Raw genomic sequence first — 21,561 nt, forward strand, 5'->3', positions numbered from 1 at the left:
TTTTTCATCGAAATTATCACGCACCAACCGTCCAGGAAATTAAGATCGCCATGATGCTACGCTGGAATCAATTTCGTTTCTTTTTTTTTCTCCCGTTTCACATCGTTCCGTTTACGCCAACGTAAGGCAAAATTGTGCCGCGAGGGATCTTCGTATAAAAATACATAGTCTCGATTCTCAATATCGCTGGCATGAAATTCTTTCTCGGCAGATGCATTGTGCAAGTTCATCGAGCCAGCTATAATTTTCGTTTATATTATTACATCAAAATATATAAAAATATATAATCTACATATATATATATATTTATAAATTATATCACAAACCTTATATAACTTATTCAATTATTCTCGACAAATGTACGTAAAGCGAAGATAAAAAGAGTTTGTAAATCCGTCTCTGCGAGTCTAACGTCGTTACGACCGACGTTAAAAGCCAATAAGACTGTCAGGCGTTTCTGTCGCGCAATAAGCGGCTTCCAACAAACGCTAATAAAACAGTTATGCAGAATCTGAAGGCGACCCTCTGCGAGTAGTATTAAAAGCGATTATAAAAGTCACCGAGCGTCGTTTCTCCGCGTCTAATTTAAGGGACCGAGCGAGATTCTCGAAAGCCGTAGGACGGCTCCAACGATAGACTCGGGTTGAGCAGTATCCGGTGATACCCACTTTATCCCGGGAAAACGACGGTAAGCCACCCGCACAATGGCAGCCACGGAGCCGTCCGCCGATCCAAAGAGTTTGGATTTCGCTTGGCCTTTCTCCTCCACGCCTTGAGAGAAATCCTGTATCGTTGAAATCGCGAATTTAAAATGTGTTCCCGACGTCTCTCGTTCTCGCGCGATAGCGGAATATTCCTGGATCGAAATAATCATCAGTTCTCGAAAGCATTCTTGCGGTATGAAAATCTCTCTATCGCTATGTTGCACACGTATCTAAAGACTATTTCGTAATCGTCTTCGGCGCTGTATCAATCCGACGTTTAAATTCTAATATATGTTAGAAATGCGGTATAGTAACTTTAGTATTTTAGTTTATTTTAGTGAAGAAGATAATTCTTCTGAAAATGTCTAGGAGTGATTTTTTGCTTCTTGATTAAATACCTTGGAAAACCTGACGGTTAATAAAACAACGCTCATGGTTTGCTAAGAAGATGAGTTATCAAGAATAAGAGGGAAGCACTTTGCGAGGTTCCATTCCATGTGAAATTCAGCGAACAAAGATGGGGTTTGGGAACAGCAAGAAACGTGACACGCTCGAATGCGTATGCTAATAGGCAGACGTGCCTGAGGCAAAAGCGACTATTAGCGTGAGTCGCGACAATGAGCCGATGTCATCAAGGTAACATTTGCGCTTGCGATAGCAAAATTATCACGATACGCATACTCCCGCGTAAACGGAAATGAATCAAGAACATTGAAAGCCGGAAATTGACGAAGAGCCGCCGTTCAAACCGCGAAATCGTCCCATCTCTCAATCGTTAAAGTTCAATTTCAATTTTCAATTTTGATTCGGATTTGTACTCGCAAAAATTTAACTAAAAACTCTTCGATAGAATTCAACTTTAAACATTTGACGTGGCTCTTTCGTAAAATTAAGTCCAGGTTGGAACTAGTTGCAGAATAAAATATTTTACAATGTACACATTTGAATAATATCGATACTTCGATATTGAAACAATCGTTCCTCGTTCTTTCTAATTCAGTCTTCTCGAGTATGACTATGAATAAAGAGTGATTTGTGATAAAACTGAGATGCTTTGTGCATAATATAATTGAACAAAAGTTCTGTTTTAATTCAAAAAAGAAGAGCGAAAGAACAATCGAGCGCAGGAGGAGAGAGCGACTGTTCGAGGCAAGAGAGGAAGACAGGAGAATTACTCCGTATTTCCGCGAGGATTAAACGTCCGACTTTTTTGTTTTTGCCAAAGTGTTCCAGATTTTCAGATCGCGACAGCCCGGCGAGCTAACTCGAAAAATTCCACGAATTCTTGCACGGCAGAGGAAGCGCGTTCGTCCGTGTACGCGTGTTTCACCGCCAGGAATTGCATAAGACAGGACACGCGGAGAAACGGAAGTTACATCACGTGTCGCGCGCCGACGACGGAATCTTTTCGGCAAACACAGAACGCCGAAGGGATTACAGTTTCGTTAAAAAGTTCCGGTAACGAAGGATTTACGGCCGTACGAGAAAGAGGTGGCGTAAAAACAGCAGCGGGATGCTTGTAGGAGGAAGGAGTTAAACGAAACACGGCAAAGCCCGCGTTTAAATGGAACGAGATGGCACGTGACCGTGTGTAAACTTGGAAAACGCTGTGTCGCAGTGCGAAGTAATTTAAAATGGGGATTGTAAACTACCCTCGCGTATACCTGTACATATTTTAATATGTATTTGTATATTTCGCATTATTTTTCATCCTCGCGCATATTTTTTTGTCATAAATCGGGAATTGAGGAAAAAATAGAAATAAAAAAATAATACTAACTCATCTATCGGAGTTAGTTTGAGATGCAAAGTTTTTAAATGATAAAAATCGCATCAGTGAACGAATTAGGTTTGTATAAGAGAAATAAAGATAGTTTATATATGCACATGCAGATATATATATATATGCAAATATATTTAAATGCGCGACGCGAATAAATGTGTGCGAAACAAGAGGATTCTCCTGAATGACAGAGATATATATATATATATAAAATTCTCTCTCCCTCTCTTCGGGATACTTATCAGATCGGAGCACGTGCCTATTGATTTTGGCTTAAACGGAGAATTCGTCGGTAGATAGAAGTTAGAGAGAGCCGAGACGCAAACTGCTCCCAGTAATGCCGCGAATTTCCCTCGTGCCGTGCGTCGCTATAGATACATCGTCGTGCCGTGAAAAAGGGAGCGTGCATAATTGCACAATTAAGGGCAGCCACACGATTACCGAACGCTCGACGAAAATACGCTGTAGAATGATACGAAGGAAGACGATAAAGCGACTCCCTCTTCGAAGAGATCGAATATTCAATAGGAGCTCGAAGCACGTCGCAAATGTCGCTGTATAAAAAAAAGAGAGAGGAATAAAAGACAGCATCAATAATCAATTGGAAGATATCGAGGAGATTTTTTTGCCAAAGCTTTAAACTTCATTTTATTATCATTTTGAAAAGATTTATTCCTCCCCTATTTGTTACTTGTTACTGAGTCCTCGGTCAAAAAGTCACTTTTCCGAATTTCTCTGAAATATCCTGCGGTGTTTCCATTTTTCCACTTTTTCGCGCGCGAGATAGAGGTTTCGCTCCTGCCAATCTCTTTTTTTTTCCATCGCGGCGCCAAACTTCTGTTTGCCAGGATACGCCTGTTGTTGCCTCTTCGATTCAGCGAGAGCAGGCGGCGGCGCGGAATCTTTTGTCGAATGAACGGGAAAAATAGAAGAGACTGCCAGTGGGCTATGCGCTTCTCCGGTATACCATAAGGATTGTCTCGTTAACATAATCTGTCGCGAGAGCGCGGCTGCGACTCTCCGATGGCTCTTCCCTCGTCTCTCCAATTCACCTTTGTATTTTTGTCTTTCTTCCGCGTTTACCTCTATCTCTTTTCGCGGATTCGTCGTTATTTTTCCAATACACATTTCCCGGGAAAATGTTCGCGACGCCGGCGTGTTGCATTTAAAGATACTAAACACGGCAATTGTATTTAAGCCCCCTTAATTCGGTGCTGTTTGTATTAATTGGATCGCTTTCATTTCTCCAGTTGCAAGAGCATTCTTAGAATCTCCGCGACCACAGTTTTAATTTCAGATTTTTTTCTCCGTAAAAACAGATTTAATGGAAACAGGTCATTAATTACAATATTTTAATTATCAATATTTATTATTCTTTTATTCTTTTGTTAAATTATGAATGAACTTTTGATTCTTTTATAAAAATGCATACTTTCTTTTATGAAAATTCACCCGTTTCAGTTTCACGTGGTATTCATTGCAATTTTATTCCACTCACATAATCGCGTCTATTGAGCCAATCAATGACTGACGAATTTTTTTACTAGCCTCAATAAATTCTATTTCATTTTATGCTTCTCCATTAGAGATATCCATTAGCTTCTTCCGTCGTAATTTCATATATTCCATTTCATGTCTTTTACATCTACACGAGATACATTATTATTTCCCCGATATCTGTTATGCGGAATTATGGGCAATCTTACACGCAGTTTCACAATCTCATGAAAAAGATCCCAAAGTAAAAACGGTTGGTTAACTTCGTCATTCTCTTTGCGAAGGAGAATTCAGCGAGACGATTCGCAATGTCGTTGAAGCAACGAAAGGAATCAACTTCTCACGTTACGGCAAGAAAACGCATTTGCTTAAATGTGTTCGGACAGTCGTTTATTCCACCACGCATCCGCAGCTTTCAACGGCTATCTCCGACATTTCTTGTCCTGAATGCCAAATGAATTCCTCGTGTACCGCCTTCGGGCGTCGCGAAAATGCAAGTTTCGTCGTCGCTTCGCGTCGCCAGCAGTATAAGGAAGAAAACTTTTCCTCTGCCTATGTTATATTGCCCGTGCGACATACTATTCGACGCTACGCTTCGTCTAAAGTAGTAAAAGCGGCATAAAGCCTGCAATTCGATTGACTAACTTCCTCATTTCCCTCTTTATTCCGTGAAACGCGCGTTCGGGCGTCGCGAACAAACTTGAAAAACATATATATGACACATGTGTGTTATTTAGAACTAATTTAATCCTCCAGGCAAATACGGGTCGCTTATTACTCGGTCCTTTTTCTAATGTCATTATTCCTTGAAAAAAAAAACAAAGTATATACGTTCATCAAAAATAGATTGCAGAATTCAATTCGCGTTGATTCTATTTTTTTTTTCACGAAATCGCATCAACGCTTTTCGCGCTGACGCGACGTTCACGTCCGTTTAATTTAATTATTGCATATCGCTTCCGGATACACGAATAATTACGAGAAAAAATATACGCGCGAAATTCGGGAGAGAGCGAAATATCTGTAACATACTCGGCGCGTTTCGAACAGTTTCACCCATTAAAATCTTCCGACAAGTGTGTGAACGTGAATAATGCAACTCCGTGACGTGAGCCGATACATTCTCCACGAGGAAGCATTCGAGCTTCGCGTACACAGAGTTCGACGATGCATTCCAGAATCTCCAAGCTTCATTTTAATAATAAATCCTTTGATCTACGTAAAATGGATTTCTTTTCAAAGAAAAAGATGTTGAAAAAGATAATCGTCGAACTTTGTGTAAGAAATCAAAAATAAGGAATTTTCTGCAGATTAAACTTCTTCGATTAAATAACAAGTTTATCGCCTTTCAAATTCAAGTAAACTTTACTTTTTCGCGAGATTCTTTTCAAGTTATTTAATGTTAAATATTAAGTAGCTATAGATTAAAAGGAATAAAGTAAGGCATACGATAGTGAACTCCAAATAAGACTGATTGGGCAATCGAATCGAAAATGTTTCCCAAGTTTGATGATGGTATTAATAATCTGAACGATATAATATCGCCGTTGTTAAGTTTGACAAGATGATATGTTGGTATTGCGCGTCGCCGTTGGCCGATATAGGCGAATTATTAATTCTCTGATAGAATTTGAATATACCCATTTGCATTAGTCAAGCAGTTACAGCGGCATTCAGTGCAATTGTCATGACATTTTCAATTATTCCGTTGCCGGCCGGTGTCGGACGGTCCGCGACAAACTTTGCCCATATCGTACGGCGCCAGTTACGTCCACCTGCTTGACGGATTACACGGATTACATACGTCCCCTGCGAACTTCGACGATGGCATTCGACGTCGTCGCGACGAGAAATAACGTGGAAGATACATTTTATATCTTAGCGTGTTTGGTGGACATATTAAAAAATCAAATGTTGGTATTTTTAATAACATATTAAATATTAAAAAAATGTTATTACCGCTGAAAAAATAAATATTTAATATAAAAATTAAACCGCAATAGTGAATATAGTAGTTGTGTATTGTGGCAAAAATATTCATCTCTTTATTTCTCCTAAATTTCGCTTCTTTGAGTGAAAAACTTGCAAACTTGAAACAGCTGTAGCTTCCGTAATCAAAACGCTCGATGTTTATGCGTGTAACTTATCGCGTTGCTGTTTTATGAGAGTTACGTGTCTCGCAAAATTCAATTACAGGCACATTGAACTCCAATGTGTGTGGACGTATCATCGATAAATTCAGAAAAATTTTTTATGTAAACAAAATTTATTCAATTTTGCATAAAATTTTTAATAAAAGTCAGCTACATATTTCTATCAAAGCATCAATCATTGAAATATTATTTGAGAGAGTTACCTGGAAATAATTTATTAATCCTTGTGTGTTCCTAATATTTATAAATATTTTTATAATATTTTGTGTAAATGTATGATAAATAAATTATAAATATAGAAAAAATCTTAAACACTTTAAATTAAAAATATATTTTTCAATGATAAATAATAATTGTATAGGATAATATGATTGTTAGAAAAGAGTGAATCGAATGACGAGACAATGTATCTTTTCTAGCGACGCGACGGTTCAGATATTTGACTTCGATCCAGCTTATTGCATTTCAATAGGTATATCCGCATAGAAATCGATGCGGCAACCAGCGAATCGCTGATAACGTCGCGAACAGTGACATACACTCGAGACTCGCGGGATCCACCATGAAGACGGGAATCCTGAAGGTGGGCTGTCGACGCGATATTGAAAATGGAAGCTGGCACTCTCTCCCGCGTGTCATCAGCGTCATCGGCCGCCGATGAAGATGGAGCGGATCGAAGCGATGTCCCTTTTTACGAGACCTGAGAAGAACCTTACCGAAGCCGAAAACTGATATAAAAGATTTTTGCAAACTCAAGGAGCTAGTAAATCTTGCAGGGAAATGAAAATCGATCATTTACAAGGATACGCGTAGTTGCGATTTCGTGATTGAAAAGTTTCGAAAGATATTTAAGAACAGGCTTGATTTATATACCACATTATTTAGGAAAAAAGTTATAAATATGGATATTTGTCTTTTTCTACTTATATAAGTAAAGAAAATGTGTGTGTTATATATTTTACATATTACTGCAAAAGCGAAATTTATATAATCTAAATGACATTTAAATATTGATGGCATTTTTTATATCAAACCATGGATACACGAGAAGAAATTAGATTTATCTAGTTTCTTTTTCAATAAATTTATGACAAAATAATCTGAAGCTCCTCCCTCAGTTAAAATATAGATATCACGCATTTCTGATATATATATATTTTATACATTTTAGAACAAGAATAATCAATATATGTGTAATTTAAAAATAAAAGAAAGTATTGGCAAATATATTCAATTTTCTATTTTAGTCATAAAATAATATTACCAAATCGTAAAATAATATTAATCTATTTTATTTCGATTTGAAGTCTGGTGAACATAATGTAACAATTTTAGTACTTTATTTTTAAAAATAAATTGAATATATCAAGAGTATATTGAGATTAAGAAAGAAATTGCAAAATAATGTCTTTAGATATGCACATGGAAAAAAACGAATGAAAATATCACAGCTACACAGATCGTACCATTAGGCGAATGCGTTAATGCTCGCATTTGTAATTATTATGTTAACACGTAATCGAGTTTGCTAACATGCGACGCTGTCGCATCTGCCGCAGTTTTGTGGCATGTATTCATGTTTTCAGTACGATGTCGTTGATTAGCGTTTTCATATGCAAAAAATGTAGGTAATAAAGTAAATCGGGAAAAACTGCAAAATGTAACGATGTCGCGCCGAGCTTCTCGTCGAAATATAGATATAGAAAAATGTTGGTCGTGTTATTTTCCTCCAGTGTGTTAAAGAAAAAAAAATATATATATATAAATATATATTTTTACATACAAATATATATATCGTCGTGCGACGTAAAACTTACAGACAGAGCCGAAACGCACTCCGCATAAAAATCCCGTAAATTCCCTCGATTCAAAGAAATACTATAATACCGTTTCATACGATTTTGCCCTCGAAGGACGGAACAAAGTATCGGAAGTGAAATAAAGAAAAGGGCGGAGCAATAATAAGACCGCCGGTAAAATAAAAAAAAAAGAAGTACCGCGCCGAAATTAATTACTGTCTCGTCTAATCCCTTCAAGCGGCTCCTCCTCTTTAATTCCGGACGAACAAAAGAGTCGGCGCTATAATACTCACGGAGTTTTTGCCCGTATATACACTATTATATAATCAACTTAAAAAAGACTCGGTCGAAGAAATTTTGCGATTTCTATCTATAATTCTTTCCCTTAAGAAACTAGCAGCAATGTCTTGTCGAGAACAACGGGTTATCGGAGGAAAAGGTGCTCGTGGAAAACAATTGTTTGAATAATTTAAAAAAATAAAAGCGCACACATACACACACACATAAGGAATAAAATCTTTTGATATACATTAAGTGACGTATAATTAATCAAAATTTCCTAAAAAAGAGGACAATATGATGCGCTATTTAAGAAGAGTTGCTGAACCGTTGGCTGACGAATCCGTAACGTTTTCCATCGGCCCGAAAATCCCGAGGCTCGGTTACTTATTGCGGCTGCGGCTGCAACCCGCTGCAGGGACGGAGGGACGAAGAAGGGGTGGATGGCGTGCCCGAGTAAATCACGGTGGATTTAAGTGGATTCTACAAACTCCCTCGCGCCGAGTCTACCCCCGACGATGTATCGTCCTCGTAGAGTCGTTGCGGCACCGCACTACACCGCAGCGCGGATATAACCGGGCTAAGAGATTCAGAGCGGGCGAGAACGCGCGGCCAGGCCGGCGTCCTCTCGCCGTGCGAGCGAGGCAACATCCGTTGCGTCTTACGGCCGCGGCTTACAACGGAACTTGGTCGACTCGGGCAAAGCACGGACGCAGGGCGGCGAATTATTCGCCTAGGGCCTAGGGCCTGGCGCATAAAAGGGCCTCGAAATAAATTGCATAGGATTTACAACGTAACACGTAGAATGCGCTTTAAAGCGAGGGCGGCGTGCTTGAATCTGAAAAGCAAGCTAACTAAAAACGATTCGATACAGTATTACAAGTCCTGATAATAATAACATTTTTAAGAAATAAATTTAAATCGATATGAAATTTATATTTATTGAAAATTATGTGTATCTTAATTTAGAAAGTTTCTAATTTTTGAAGTAGTGTTGAAAATTATTATTTTATTCACTATTACTTTTCGCTTTTGTTTGAGAAACGTAGATGATGGAAATGTTCGATGATTCACGTAAAGATTCTGCAGAATATCACATATGATACTCTTTCTTTCTCTCTGTTATGTCGAAGTACAACTATCTTCATATTTACATCGTATTCCGCGACAAAAATTCGAGCATTATTTCTGCTTCGATGTAACACACGGTTCAGCATACTCGTTGTTCTCAGAACAAACAATATCGCAGAAAGGAAAATTGTTGTACGACATTGGGAGAATTTCCGTAGCTTCCTCATGAAAGTCATGCGGTTGAAGACTGTGCGATCGCTCTTTCGATTCATTCTTTTTCCCCGACTCTTCAATCTCGTCCTTTCTGTCGTCATGACAGTGTGACGTGGTTTTCGCTGTCATGATCAATTTTGCTTTTTTTCCAGCTTCTCGGTTTCTTCAAATTATGAGAACCGTGAATCTCCCGGAAATACCGTGACGTGCTAACATTGCAAGCGGATCGAGAAGAATAAACGCAATTAAAAATTTTTTGTTTGAGATGATTGAAAAAAATAGCATTCTCCTACTTTTTCAGATATTTCATCTAACTTCTCAAAATTTGAATAATTGATCTATGTATTGTAAGCACACGTTAAAAAATGAAAATGTGTGTGAAAAAATAATTATTAATTTCTTGTAAAGTTAAAGCTTGAATTTTTTGTGTGACGTCTCTACATTCCTATATTTGATGTGCATTTGACGTTGTTGCATCTCAAATAACTTTTTGATAAATTCTGATAAACAGATTATGAAAATTTCAATGCGCAAATATGAAGAGAAAAAGAGACTCACTCACATAAGCAAAGTTGCAGGACCGCGGCAAAGAGGGCTGCGAGTTTCCGCGCTGCCATGAGCGTCGATCAGTTTTCTGATGAATCTTTGGGACACCAGTCGGCGATCTGAAAACATATGAAAACATATGAAAAATATTTTTCAGCAAAGATAGAAACTCAACAAAGTCATGTATCAAAAAATGTATCCGTAAAATATAAATTATTATTTATATTTATTAATAAATTAAAGGAATCTGAATAACTACTTTCATATATTTCAATACGCGTATATTTCTATGTTTGTAAAGTAAATGTTATAAATAAATATCACATTATCGAGAAAGGCAACAATCATCATCGCAACATTTCTCTTAACTGCATTTTGCTGCAACAGAAAGAGCCAATCTCATTTAATTGACTTTGTACTTTGCGCAAATTGATCATGATTGTACGGTGATGAGTATGCTAGTTTGGCGATCGTGGGAAACTGACTCAGCGATTCGCTCAGTTTCTACCGCGAGAAATTTATTTTCCGCTATAATTCGCGTCGCTCTCTTTCCACTTTCTACATTACTGTTTTCTTAATAAAAGAGAGAAAAAGAACGCGTCAATTTTAATTATCGTTCGTCTTAACTCTTTCGATACCCTTAACGTAGCAGAAATGAAAGGATTTGTGAAAAAAAACGAGTGAATGGAAGTGGAGAAAAAGAGAGATAGAGATAAAGTGAGAGAGATCGAAACTAGCTTCGAAGCAAACTAACCGCAACGTCAGTGGCTCGCCGATTGTAATTAATGATCATCTCGTGATAGGTTATATTCTATCACCAATTACGCCTAGAGAGAAGCGTCCCTTGTTATTTCGATGCCGTGAAAATCGCAAAGGCATCGCGTACGCACGCGATTCGATTTTAATGAACAGCTGCATATAAACAATGAAGCATAAGGGCCTATTAAGTAGCCTATCAGCGAGAAGTATGTCTATTGCTCGATTCTTTGAAATTTCCAACTCAAAAGAAATAAAGGGATGAAAAAAGTTATCGTATCGAGGAGATTCTCTGAAATAAAAAAGGGGACAAATATAAGGATCTACTCTTTTAAATTGAATTAATGAAAATGTCACTCAAAGCAGTGACAAGATGATTACTTTCAAGAAAATTTCACCGTTTGCAATGATATTTATATTTATAAGTGAAATCGTGTTGCTTATTAATGATAATATAATGATTTCATTTAAGAAAGTATGAAAAAATGTAATTAGAAAATGTGAAAGTACGTTAAGTAATATAAATTGATTACAAGCGTTTTAAATAGAGGTAACAGAGATGAAATGTTTTAAGGAAAATATTCAAAGAAAAATGTGTGTCTTTTATCAGTAACAAAATTCCCCAAAAATAAACATAATAGCAAGTTTTTAGAAAGACAGAGATTGCCTCTGCAATGTAATCTGCACTTAATCTTCGTTTTTCTTCAAAAAAGAATTTCGCAAGAAACAAAGCTGTATTTTCTAAGGTAGATGTCGAATGATGTTAGTACAATCCGTAGTTTCTCTTATCAGATTACTGCTTGTTTAAACTTTTCAAACACTGCGTTGGAAAAGTAAACGCCACGTCGAATAACTTCAATGTCATGTCTTAAACTTTTCCAATTTTGTAACAAAAATCTGTTTAATAATATATGCATTCAAAAATTGCACATGTAATAGAAAAAAATTAGAATATATAATAGAAATATTAGAAAATTAAAAGAAAATAAATCCTGTCTCCTCTCTGCAAATATTTAATATTAATGCACTTGCTAAAATCAATTATAAAATTATAAATTATATATATAAAAATTTATATATTTTTGTTTTTATTTATTTATATATTTTTACAGTTAATATAAATCTCTCTCTGAATATTAATTTTGATAGAGAAGCGAAAATTTTTTGCATATCTTCTTTTTCGCGGAATTTTTGCCCTTACACCAAATAACGTAACTTTCTTTCCGAAACAATAGTAGAGTTTCTTTTCTCATCAATGGACATCCGACTCATCCCGCGATGTCGATAAAATCACGAATGAGGAATTTTTATTCTCTCGCGTGTCACGTGATGAAAGAAAGTGTCGACGCAGCCATCGATCCTACACGGACCGCACCTGCTCCCAACTCTGCAAATCAATCTATGATCTACTATAGCTTTCTGCGACTTCTACGTTGCACTAATCGCGGAATCAGAACGATGCAAAAACAAATGTGTCAATTTTCATCTTGGTCGCACAAGCATAGCTTTCAGATAATCACTATTAATCTAGATAATAATTAATTAAAACCAGAATAAGTATCTCTACATTTTCTTTATCAGTTTTTTAATTTATAAACTAAAAATGCAAGTATATCAGAGAGATAGTTTTAAATTAACTAGAGAGAAATCTTTTATAATCCTCTTATAATAAAAAAAAACTTTATTGAATGTAGAAAAAAATATAAACAATATATATTACATATTAAATTATATTTATTATATATATTATATTAATAATATATTATATAAATAATTATATATATTATATTAAATTATATTTTGTTTTTATTGAATTATATATTATATTATACATTATATTTTTAATATATTGAGATATATAAAATTTTAGAATAAGTGACATGCCAGTATATGTTGTACGTGTCAGTCAATTATACGAGCTTGACATTCCAAGATTGACAAGAAAAGGCTCAATTTTTAGTAGGCCTTTAAAATTCTATTGTGCGTCCTACACACGCGAGCGAAATCCCCTGTCCGTGTCGAGTTTGCATGAAAACGCGATGCGCCCGCCGCTTCATCCCCTAAACGAACATCGTTCTCCCGCGGCCAATCCAAGCCGCCGCGCACATCCATCTCGACAACGTCATCCCGCCATCGGCCTGCGATGCCCATAAAGCATCAAAACGACGCTTTGTTGCGGCAGCTTTATGGCATAACAGCCGATGGGTGGCGGCGGCGGTTGCGACGATCGATTCGCTATTTGTCAGCAGCCATCTCGGAAGACAATCCAACCCTCGGCCGGTGCATCGAAGGAAGAAAGTTACGTCGAAGAAAAATGAAAGATGGAAGAAGGGGATGATTATGGGGCACAGTCGGAAAGGCGCGATTGATTTATTGTAAAAAGAGACCGCGGTAAGTGGACTATTTTTCAATGAATCGATGGAGAACGAGAGAGAAAGAGAGAAGGAGGGATCCGATGGAAAAATGGAATTTTCTCGTAGGAAAATGGAATTTTGAGCGCACCAAGGACCTGTGCGAGGAGTGTCAGCCGTCATACGTGCCACAGTTACCCTTCGGTGATTTTGCGAGTGTTTCGATACCTCTCGCAGCGATGGTTACCGGGCGCGCGTGGGGAAGAGAACGAGAGGTATGGGACGTACCGTAAGTTATGACTTTCGTCTCGCTCCCGCCATCGCTGTCGCACCGACGGCTCTATGAATGTATGCATGAGATACGAACTTTATGCTTTATGCATTGAACGCGCCGATGATAAGAAGTCGCACGCGTACGCTCGACGCGACGCCGCGTTTCCCGCTGACGAGTGAAGCTGCATCAAGTGAAGAGGAAAGAGGGAGAGACGCGAGTCCTCTCGCAGAATCCTAGGTCCGGACAGATACGTTCCATTGGTTAATCACGCCCGATTCAATTTGCGTGCGAAATCGGAAATCACTCGAGCATAAAAAACAAGCTTGCATGAAACATCGTCAGCGGGAAAAAATATGCGAAAGAAAAGTATGAAAGAAGGTATCGCAGTTTTAAAACATTGCTCATATATCCGCGAATCGATCGCGATTGCCTCCGAAAACCAATTCCTTGGCACAATCGCGAATTGATGATCGACTGCAAATAAAGGATCGGAGACAGCGTTTAATAGAGACATGAACGCCGCATGCCGAAAGTATACAATAGCGCTGCCATTATGGATCCGTGTCTTATCACATATCTTCGTATGTATATCGTATCCGAACACTCTTCCGTGTGATGTTCAAAAAGTCACGGATAATATTCTAATATTCTCTAAAATATTATCTAAATTGTGTGAATATGAAATATGAAATTTTGTGTAAATAATTTTCTATATTATCTAATTTTTTCTAAGTATATAATTATGTCTTTCTTATGTATACAATTTGAATTTCTTTACCTAGCTTTAGAAATCATCATAAAAAAATTCGCGTGATCGTTTTACCTTATCTTGAAGCTATTAAAATAACTGATTAAATTTTTCAATATTGTTTAATCATACGGCAATTTTTTAGCTGCCTGAGTATTTGACATAATGGTATTCCGAACAGCTGATCCTATATACTTCGTATCAAAATAAGTATCTATCGATAGCATGCAAATAGGCGAGACGCTTAGTCGCATTCGCATCTAATATCGTTTGCATGCTATCGAGAAACGATACACAGACGCGACTCGAAAACAACATCGCTTTTAATCGTAAGCTATAAAGCCCGTAAGCTTCGGCGCGTATTCGCGGGAGGATGGTGAAGAGGAACAGAGGCGCGAGATGGAAGTTTCACCCTGCGGCACGTTTATAGACAAGAACGCGCGCGATCGGACGATTATTCTCGACACGAGACGCCCTGCGGCGGTAATAACTGTCTCCGCTCGAAATGAAGAGACAGTTAATCTAATCTTTGCAGTAACGACAGCCCGGGCACTGGGATTTATTCGTTCGATATAACGATGTAAACCGTACAAATTGGCGACCGGCGCATGCCGCTTTAATTGCTTTTCGCGCCTCTCTACACAGGTGAAATAAATCCTTGAACATTAATTTGATTGTTAAGTATTGCACATGGACACCTGCGCTCCGAGTGTCCGCTCGCAGTATATTCTTAGCCTTTTGACTACTCGCGTTTGGTTCTGCCAGACCCAGCTTCATCGATGATATAAACATATTTTGGATTTTTACGTAGCTTTAAATATTATTGTATAAAATTCGTGCAATCGTTTTAAAATTATTCGATATCCTTTCTCTGTTGTATCTTTGCTGCACAAAGACGTAATTAAATATATTTCATTAACCCTTTCGTACCTTCGGCTTTCCCAAAAGAGATGTGTTTTATATGAAGACAGTTTTACAGGATTTTAGGGGTGCTGATTCCAAATTTACCATCAAAATTTAAATAAAACTAAGTTTCTAATTAGCGCATAAATTTTATGATTTTTCGATTAATATGCAATTAATCTTCATTCTCTAAAAGTTTGATTTTTTTGCAAAGTTTAGGTAATTATATTTTACTGTATACGTTACATTTCAAAGTGCGCAATTTTTTTACATATAGCTTGAACCTTCTTCTTTAAAACAAGCTAAGAGAAGTCGATAGGATTATTTATTTAAAAGTTATGATTTTTTTCGTAGATGGGACATATATGTCCTGGAGGTACGAAAGGGTTAAAATACTATTATTTTACATCATTGTATAGGAAGATGGTAGAATGTTTTTAAATATTGACAGAAATTTTCAATTCACAAATAAAGAAACCGTACATACAATAGTTTAATTTATTATATTCTGCTGTATTTTACGTTAGCAATTATTATCAAACTGACGTTTTATCGGATTTCGTTATTCTCATCTTTCAATATTTGTCATCTCTTACGAATTAATACGTGTCATAATTTCGTCGCCATTAACGCCGCGCGCGCATTGTAGGGTAATAAAAACAGCGTAATTATTAAAAAGTCGCGCGCACTCTCGCGTCACAACGAGGCTCGTGTTTTCGCCTTCCACATGACGTGCCAATTATATTTTTAAAAGCTCCTCCGCCAACGCTTCGCATTCAGTGGCACTCGCATACGCGCATGTATGAGCTATATAAAGGAGTGCCTGTGCTCTTCAAGTACCACAACGCGGCATGGCGAACGTTGTTACGTGGGAAAGTACGCGCACTTTCCGCCAACAATTCTGTGTCATTTGGCCGTCGTTAATGAATATGACGGGGAGACGGGATACGAGAGAGGGACGGGCTCTCCTGGGCAGAGAAAACGCGATCGAGAAAGACCGTTTCGCGGTGGCAAAAGCAGGGAACAGGGCTAGCTTCATAATGCACAAGCCGCTGCATAGAAGGCCGGCTAAGCCGCGCTTAGCAACTCGTTTGTGGAAAATTTGAAGTACGCGGAGAATCCCTATGGGAGAGGAGGGCCCGTGGAATTTCTACCGCGTGGCCCGAACTGTATTATGCAGCAGAATCGAAACTCTTTCGCGCAGCACCCCAGTTAATTTCTCCCGAGCTATATATATTATACATATATAGTTCGCTCGGGAGACCTTCTAGGATGATACTCTATTCGAATACGCCAGCAGAGCGGAAGCTAATTCAATAAGGTTGTACGGGCAAACGAGTTCAACCGGGTTAACTCATCGGACGACTTTTTTGCTACTCAAACGGTCCTTTTTTCCTCTTTTTTCGGAACTTACATATTAAACGATAATGTTTGTATAATTCAAATTATTTTTATAGACGTGTTCTCTTTTATACTCGTACAATGTAATTTCGCGCTTGTTAACTTTGGAATACACACACGTGCCCGATGGTTTTTTCTCGTGCCTTTGCAGAAAAGCGCGTATAACGATTCATTCATTAATCTTTAAATGGAGGCAAGAAGTCAAATCCACGCAAAACGTTCAAAATGCAACTCGATATGGCTGATGCAGGTTTTCTGTCGACAAACCGAGGTCGCGTCGCGACATAAAACGCCGTATATTCAATTCGAAATAACAATGGAAAGGCTCTGTCGCGGACACTTTGGCGTCGATTAAACGGCTCCAATTTGGAGGGTAAAACCGCCGAATTTGATTTCGCGCGCGTTTCTATGCGCCAAAATCCCTCACTGTCAGCTCGGCATCCACCGCGAGAAATAACGCGTGGCCGCCAGTTTACAGCGCGTACGAAATAATCGTATGAAAATAATGGATGTGCGATGGCGCGAGCAAAATTGGTACGCGGCCAACGAAGACAAAAAATTCCCCGTTACATTTTTTTACACATTTTTACATTTTTACATGGCATGGAAGGATTTTGTCTAGTTACATAATTAGCATATGTATGTATGAATAAATATTGTAATATGTGGTAGAAAAAAAAATATAAAAATGTTGCCAAAAATCAAGACCCACATATTACATAATATTTTTACCATCATTCTGCCATTATTGAATATCAGTTGAAGAAAAATTAATATAATAAAATAATAAAGATTAATTAAAATAATATTGCGTTAATTTATTGTTGTACAGTTAACTCGTATAATTAATTGATACGATGCTTGAAATCGTCGAATAAAATGCGAGGTGTAAAGAAAATCTATAAATATGTTGAGAATATCCTTTAATATCGCATGAAAACAAAATTTTACAAAAAATTTTAACAAATTTGGTCATTCGTAAATCAGAAGTTTATTTTTATTCTGCTCATTTCTTGTATTTGTAGATTCGTTAAATCTAACATTTATACTTCTTTTATAAATTAGAATCTGCAATTAATCTCATGATATTGTCATGGCATTATTTACATTCTGCGGCGTACTTCACATTTGCAGATGTAATTGCGCTGTTTACGTTTCGCGAAGCGTAAACTAATGTAATACTCTACTCTTGGGTGGAGAATTTCTGGAATTTCTTAAAACCTGACGCAATTCGTTCATTGTCGCGGTTCGCGAACACGAAGACGCAAACTGGTGTAGCCTAACGGCGCAATCTAAGAAAATAAGCGGCGATCTATCGGATGGAAAATTGCATCCGGAATTGAAGAGCGCGATGGCGAAAGAACCTCGAGAATAAGGAGAATCTCGAGTCGAGAATTGGATATGCTTAACAATCAAAGAATGAGTGCTCCATATAAAGTAAGATGTGTAAAGTTTATGAGAGATTGGAAAGCTTGGTCTATTCCTACGATCATATTTCCACGAGAAAAGAAAAATTTTAAATTAAAATAAAAAATTGGCTCAAATAACTAATTAAAAAATTAATTAAAAATTAGCAAATAAGAACCAAAGCGGTAATTGGAGCGCAAAGAAGAAGAGAGAACACTTTCTTCTTTCTTTCTTAAATTCTTTTTTTGGAAAAATTTAAAGCGTGACAAGTTATAATTACATATAATAGAAAATACGTGCCTATAATAGTAAAATATTTTTGATAAATTTAATAAATACGTAAATAAGCGATCCAAAGGATATTTTTTAAGACTGAATATATTGCAACATTCGGAGCGTCTTCTTTTCAAGATAATCCTCGAGGAATCACGGAATTCATCAACGAACGTGATGCGACATTTTCATTAATTTCGCAGAATTTTTATTAATGCAAAAATGGTAGGATGTAAACAAGTCAACGTGCAGCATTGAACTACACAACTCAGGTGACAGTCGCCCCGTTGGCCGAATAAATCTTTCCATTCAACGCGCACGTTACGAGGCCGCTCTATTTACTCTCATCTCGACATCCTGCCTCTTCTATTTCCGAATACACAACTAAAATGCATCCCCCGAATGTCTTTTGCATCTCGCTTTTACGAGAAATAGAACGTCCGTTTGTATTCGCAGAATGAAAACTCCGTCTCGCCACTTGTAACGAAATATCGCGCGAAATGAAACGTCCGATACTGACAATTATTAACCGGTTGATTTTCCCGCGAGAGAGATATAACAAAGCGTAATACTTCTTAAATATTTCAATATTGTTACCTCATTTCAGTGCTTTCTATTCAAGTTTTACATAGCGGCTACTTTCTTCTTTGATGAAAATACATTGCTACATGTATCTTTTTCATTTAATTTATAAGCTATAAAAGTTGTGTCTAAATTTTTATTAATCTTTTTTCAAATAAATACTAATATCGAAAACTTTATTAATCTAGATTGCACAATTTGATAACCCATTAATTTAAATATTTTTTCTCAAATTATTAGGAATTTAAAAAAGAAACTTAATAATCTTAATTTTTTCGTACAGATAAATAAATTTTATCCTCGAAATATAATTGTAATTAATTGTATAATTAATTGTATAAAATATTTTATATTTTAATTGATCTCAGAAACAAACTTTTCGAATATTTTCTAAAAAATCATAAGAGCAAATGGCAACAATTATCAACTGTAGCGTGGCTCCGAGAAATATTATGTCAAATTCAATCGATCGATTACTACCTCCTAACTTATCAGTGATCGCGATGTCGCACAACTTGCCTCGTTTCTCCCGAGAGCAATCTGGCTGCGAAGAACCGTGAGACGCAACATGTATTGGTTGCTCTCAGGTCGTTTGATAAATTTTATAGAATCGAGGAAAGAACGATATTTTGACCCAACAGAGCGCGCGCGTATTGTGTAGATGTGTTTCCTACCATCTCCTCCGACCGTTCGACATTTGTACCTGCTCGTGACAGGTGGATCGCAGTTATTCAGCCGGGCGATACGGCAACTGGTTACTCTCTTTCGTACATGTGCCCACCCCCCATCGCATTTCCATTCACCACCCTCGCATCGTGTAAATCTCGACCTCGATTTGTATAGCTCCAAAAGTCGCACGCCCTCTCATTGTTCCGTTAAATATGGAGAAATTACCTACCTACAGATTAAAAGAAAGCGATATAATTCTCCTGATGAATCTAAATTCTAATTAGCACATAATATTAGCATATTCAAGTCACACGCAGGAATGAAAAGGCTTAAAAATGGTGTAAAAATAAAGGGATGTTTATTTATATTATTAACTTTAGCAAAGTGGAGTAATAATTATTAATAATAAAGTGAGTAATGTGATATTCTATATATCGGAGATTCATATTTATATTCATTTTCTCGTCGCTATTTCAGCATTTCGATAATATTATTACTTATAGGGATTGAATTATAAAGAACTCGCACGTGACTCTGCGTCACGTGACAAAAGCACGCGTTCAAGCCTCGGAGCATCCGGAAGTCTAATCAGAAATGTTTCTCCTTCAGGTTTGTGGTTTCGCGATTCGTTTAACCGGTCGGTTCGATCGCGCACGGCCCGTCGATTCCGCTTGTTACAGCGTTCTATTGCAGAGAAATAAGCTGCACGGTCTGCCTTCGTATAGTGCGATTTCTTTCGATCGCAGGCACTCGAACTCGTTTCCGCATTACCTACACCGGTTAAACTCTTATTGCGCGTTGTACGTGTACCATGTATGGTGCAAAACGATCCTTCCAATGTACCGCTTCGGTATTTTCTAGATAGTCCGGAGTTTCTGCAGCCGAAATGTTCGCCTCGCAAAAAACTTTCGCGCACTGTAAGTTGTACTATCGACTATTGTTCGGATAGGATATTTCTAAAACGAATTAGTCCGATTAAAATACTTTAAACATCGAAAACACAAAGTGTTTTTGAATACGTTTTTATATTTATATTTTTTATTAAACTACACATTAGGTGATAGAACATATCTCAAAAAAGTTATCTAAGGAAATATCGTTCAAAAAATTCTTCTCTGTTTCAATGACGCTCATTCACGATGCTGTAAAGTTATGGTATACTCACGAGCAAAGTTCTCCTAAGCTATTAACCTTTCCGATTCACCGATCTCAAAGTCACATAAATTATGTTTCACTGAAACGGAATCGTACGATCTAAAAACAGCTTAGCTACTTTTCAAAGACTAATTCTCTGTTAATTTAATAATAAATAATAAAAAGAGTATCTAAGAATATAACATGGACCAGTGCTACCTATTTTACATAATATATTGTATATGTAAATGTTACATAACAAAATTTAATATAATTTTTATTACGTTTCCAATTTTTCTCTTAAATGTAAATCTTGATACAATTTTGTCATTTTGACGTTTCTGATCTTAATCTATGATGATAAGTTACACAATGTCATATAAATTTCATATGTATTTAATTTATAGCATTTAATTCTGGCCGTTCCTATCGTTGTTAAAATGGCAGTCCCAGCGTTTATGTCGATAAAACGATTCAATATTACGAAAAATTCGAGGAATCCATTCGATCGATAAATTGGCTCGGGATTGAAATCGGACGCAGCGCGCGCCTCCGGCGAGTTCCTTTTCGCATAAAGAGACACGTTTTCGCTCCAGCCACTTGGAAACACTTCAGCGACAGGGTAGCAAGTATTTATCTCCTCCTCCTCTCGAGTAGCGTCTCGGGGCTGCGTACCGAGTACACACAGTGATTCCTTTGAGCATTCCGCGATGGAACGTGCGTCTACTCGCGCGCACTTGCATCCATTCCTCCTCTCACACCCTCCTATCTCCCTGCCCTTTCGCACTCTCCTATTATATAAACTTGAAGGGTAGGTCCGACTATACTCGCGCGCGGTTTATATAATACAACATTGGCGACGCAGCGCACGTATGCAATTCCTCCATAATTCCTTGGTTTGCCTCATCCCTCGCGCCTCCAGCCTCCAGAAGGAAACGAGAAGAGGGAGAAGGACGGGTGTTGAGTTGGGAGAGTCGATAATACGATTCCTCGTATGTCCTCGACATGAACACGCGCT

At 37.5% G+C, this 21,561-nt stretch overlaps 1 protein-coding gene across 3 annotated transcripts in view; it reads right to left on the reverse strand.

The window, feature by feature from the left end:
* Positions 1 to 21,561, reverse strand: part of Dip-lambda (Dpr-interacting protein lambda) — a 146,186-nt gene that overhangs the window by 19,310 nt on the left and 105,315 nt on the right. For all 3 annotated transcript variants that reach the window (XR_014437628.1, XM_083093131.1, XM_083093130.1), the window contains one exon: positions 10,062 to 10,164. Coding sequence is in view for 2 of the 3 variants with exons in the window: in XM_083093131.1 (XP_082949257.1) it covers positions 10,062 to 10,116 (55 nt within the window). In the remaining variant the exon portion in view is untranslated. The remainder of the gene's footprint in view (positions 1 to 10,061; positions 10,165 to 21,561) is intronic.

The sequence above is a fragment of the Camponotus vicinus genome, unplaced genomic scaffold, assembly GCF_025532165.1.
Source record: "Camponotus vicinus isolate PSW18456_S1 unplaced genomic scaffold, iyCamVici1.0 SCAF_3, whole genome shotgun sequence".
In the NCBI taxonomy this organism is placed as follows: Eukaryota; Metazoa; Arthropoda; class Insecta; order Hymenoptera; family Formicidae; genus Camponotus; species Camponotus vicinus.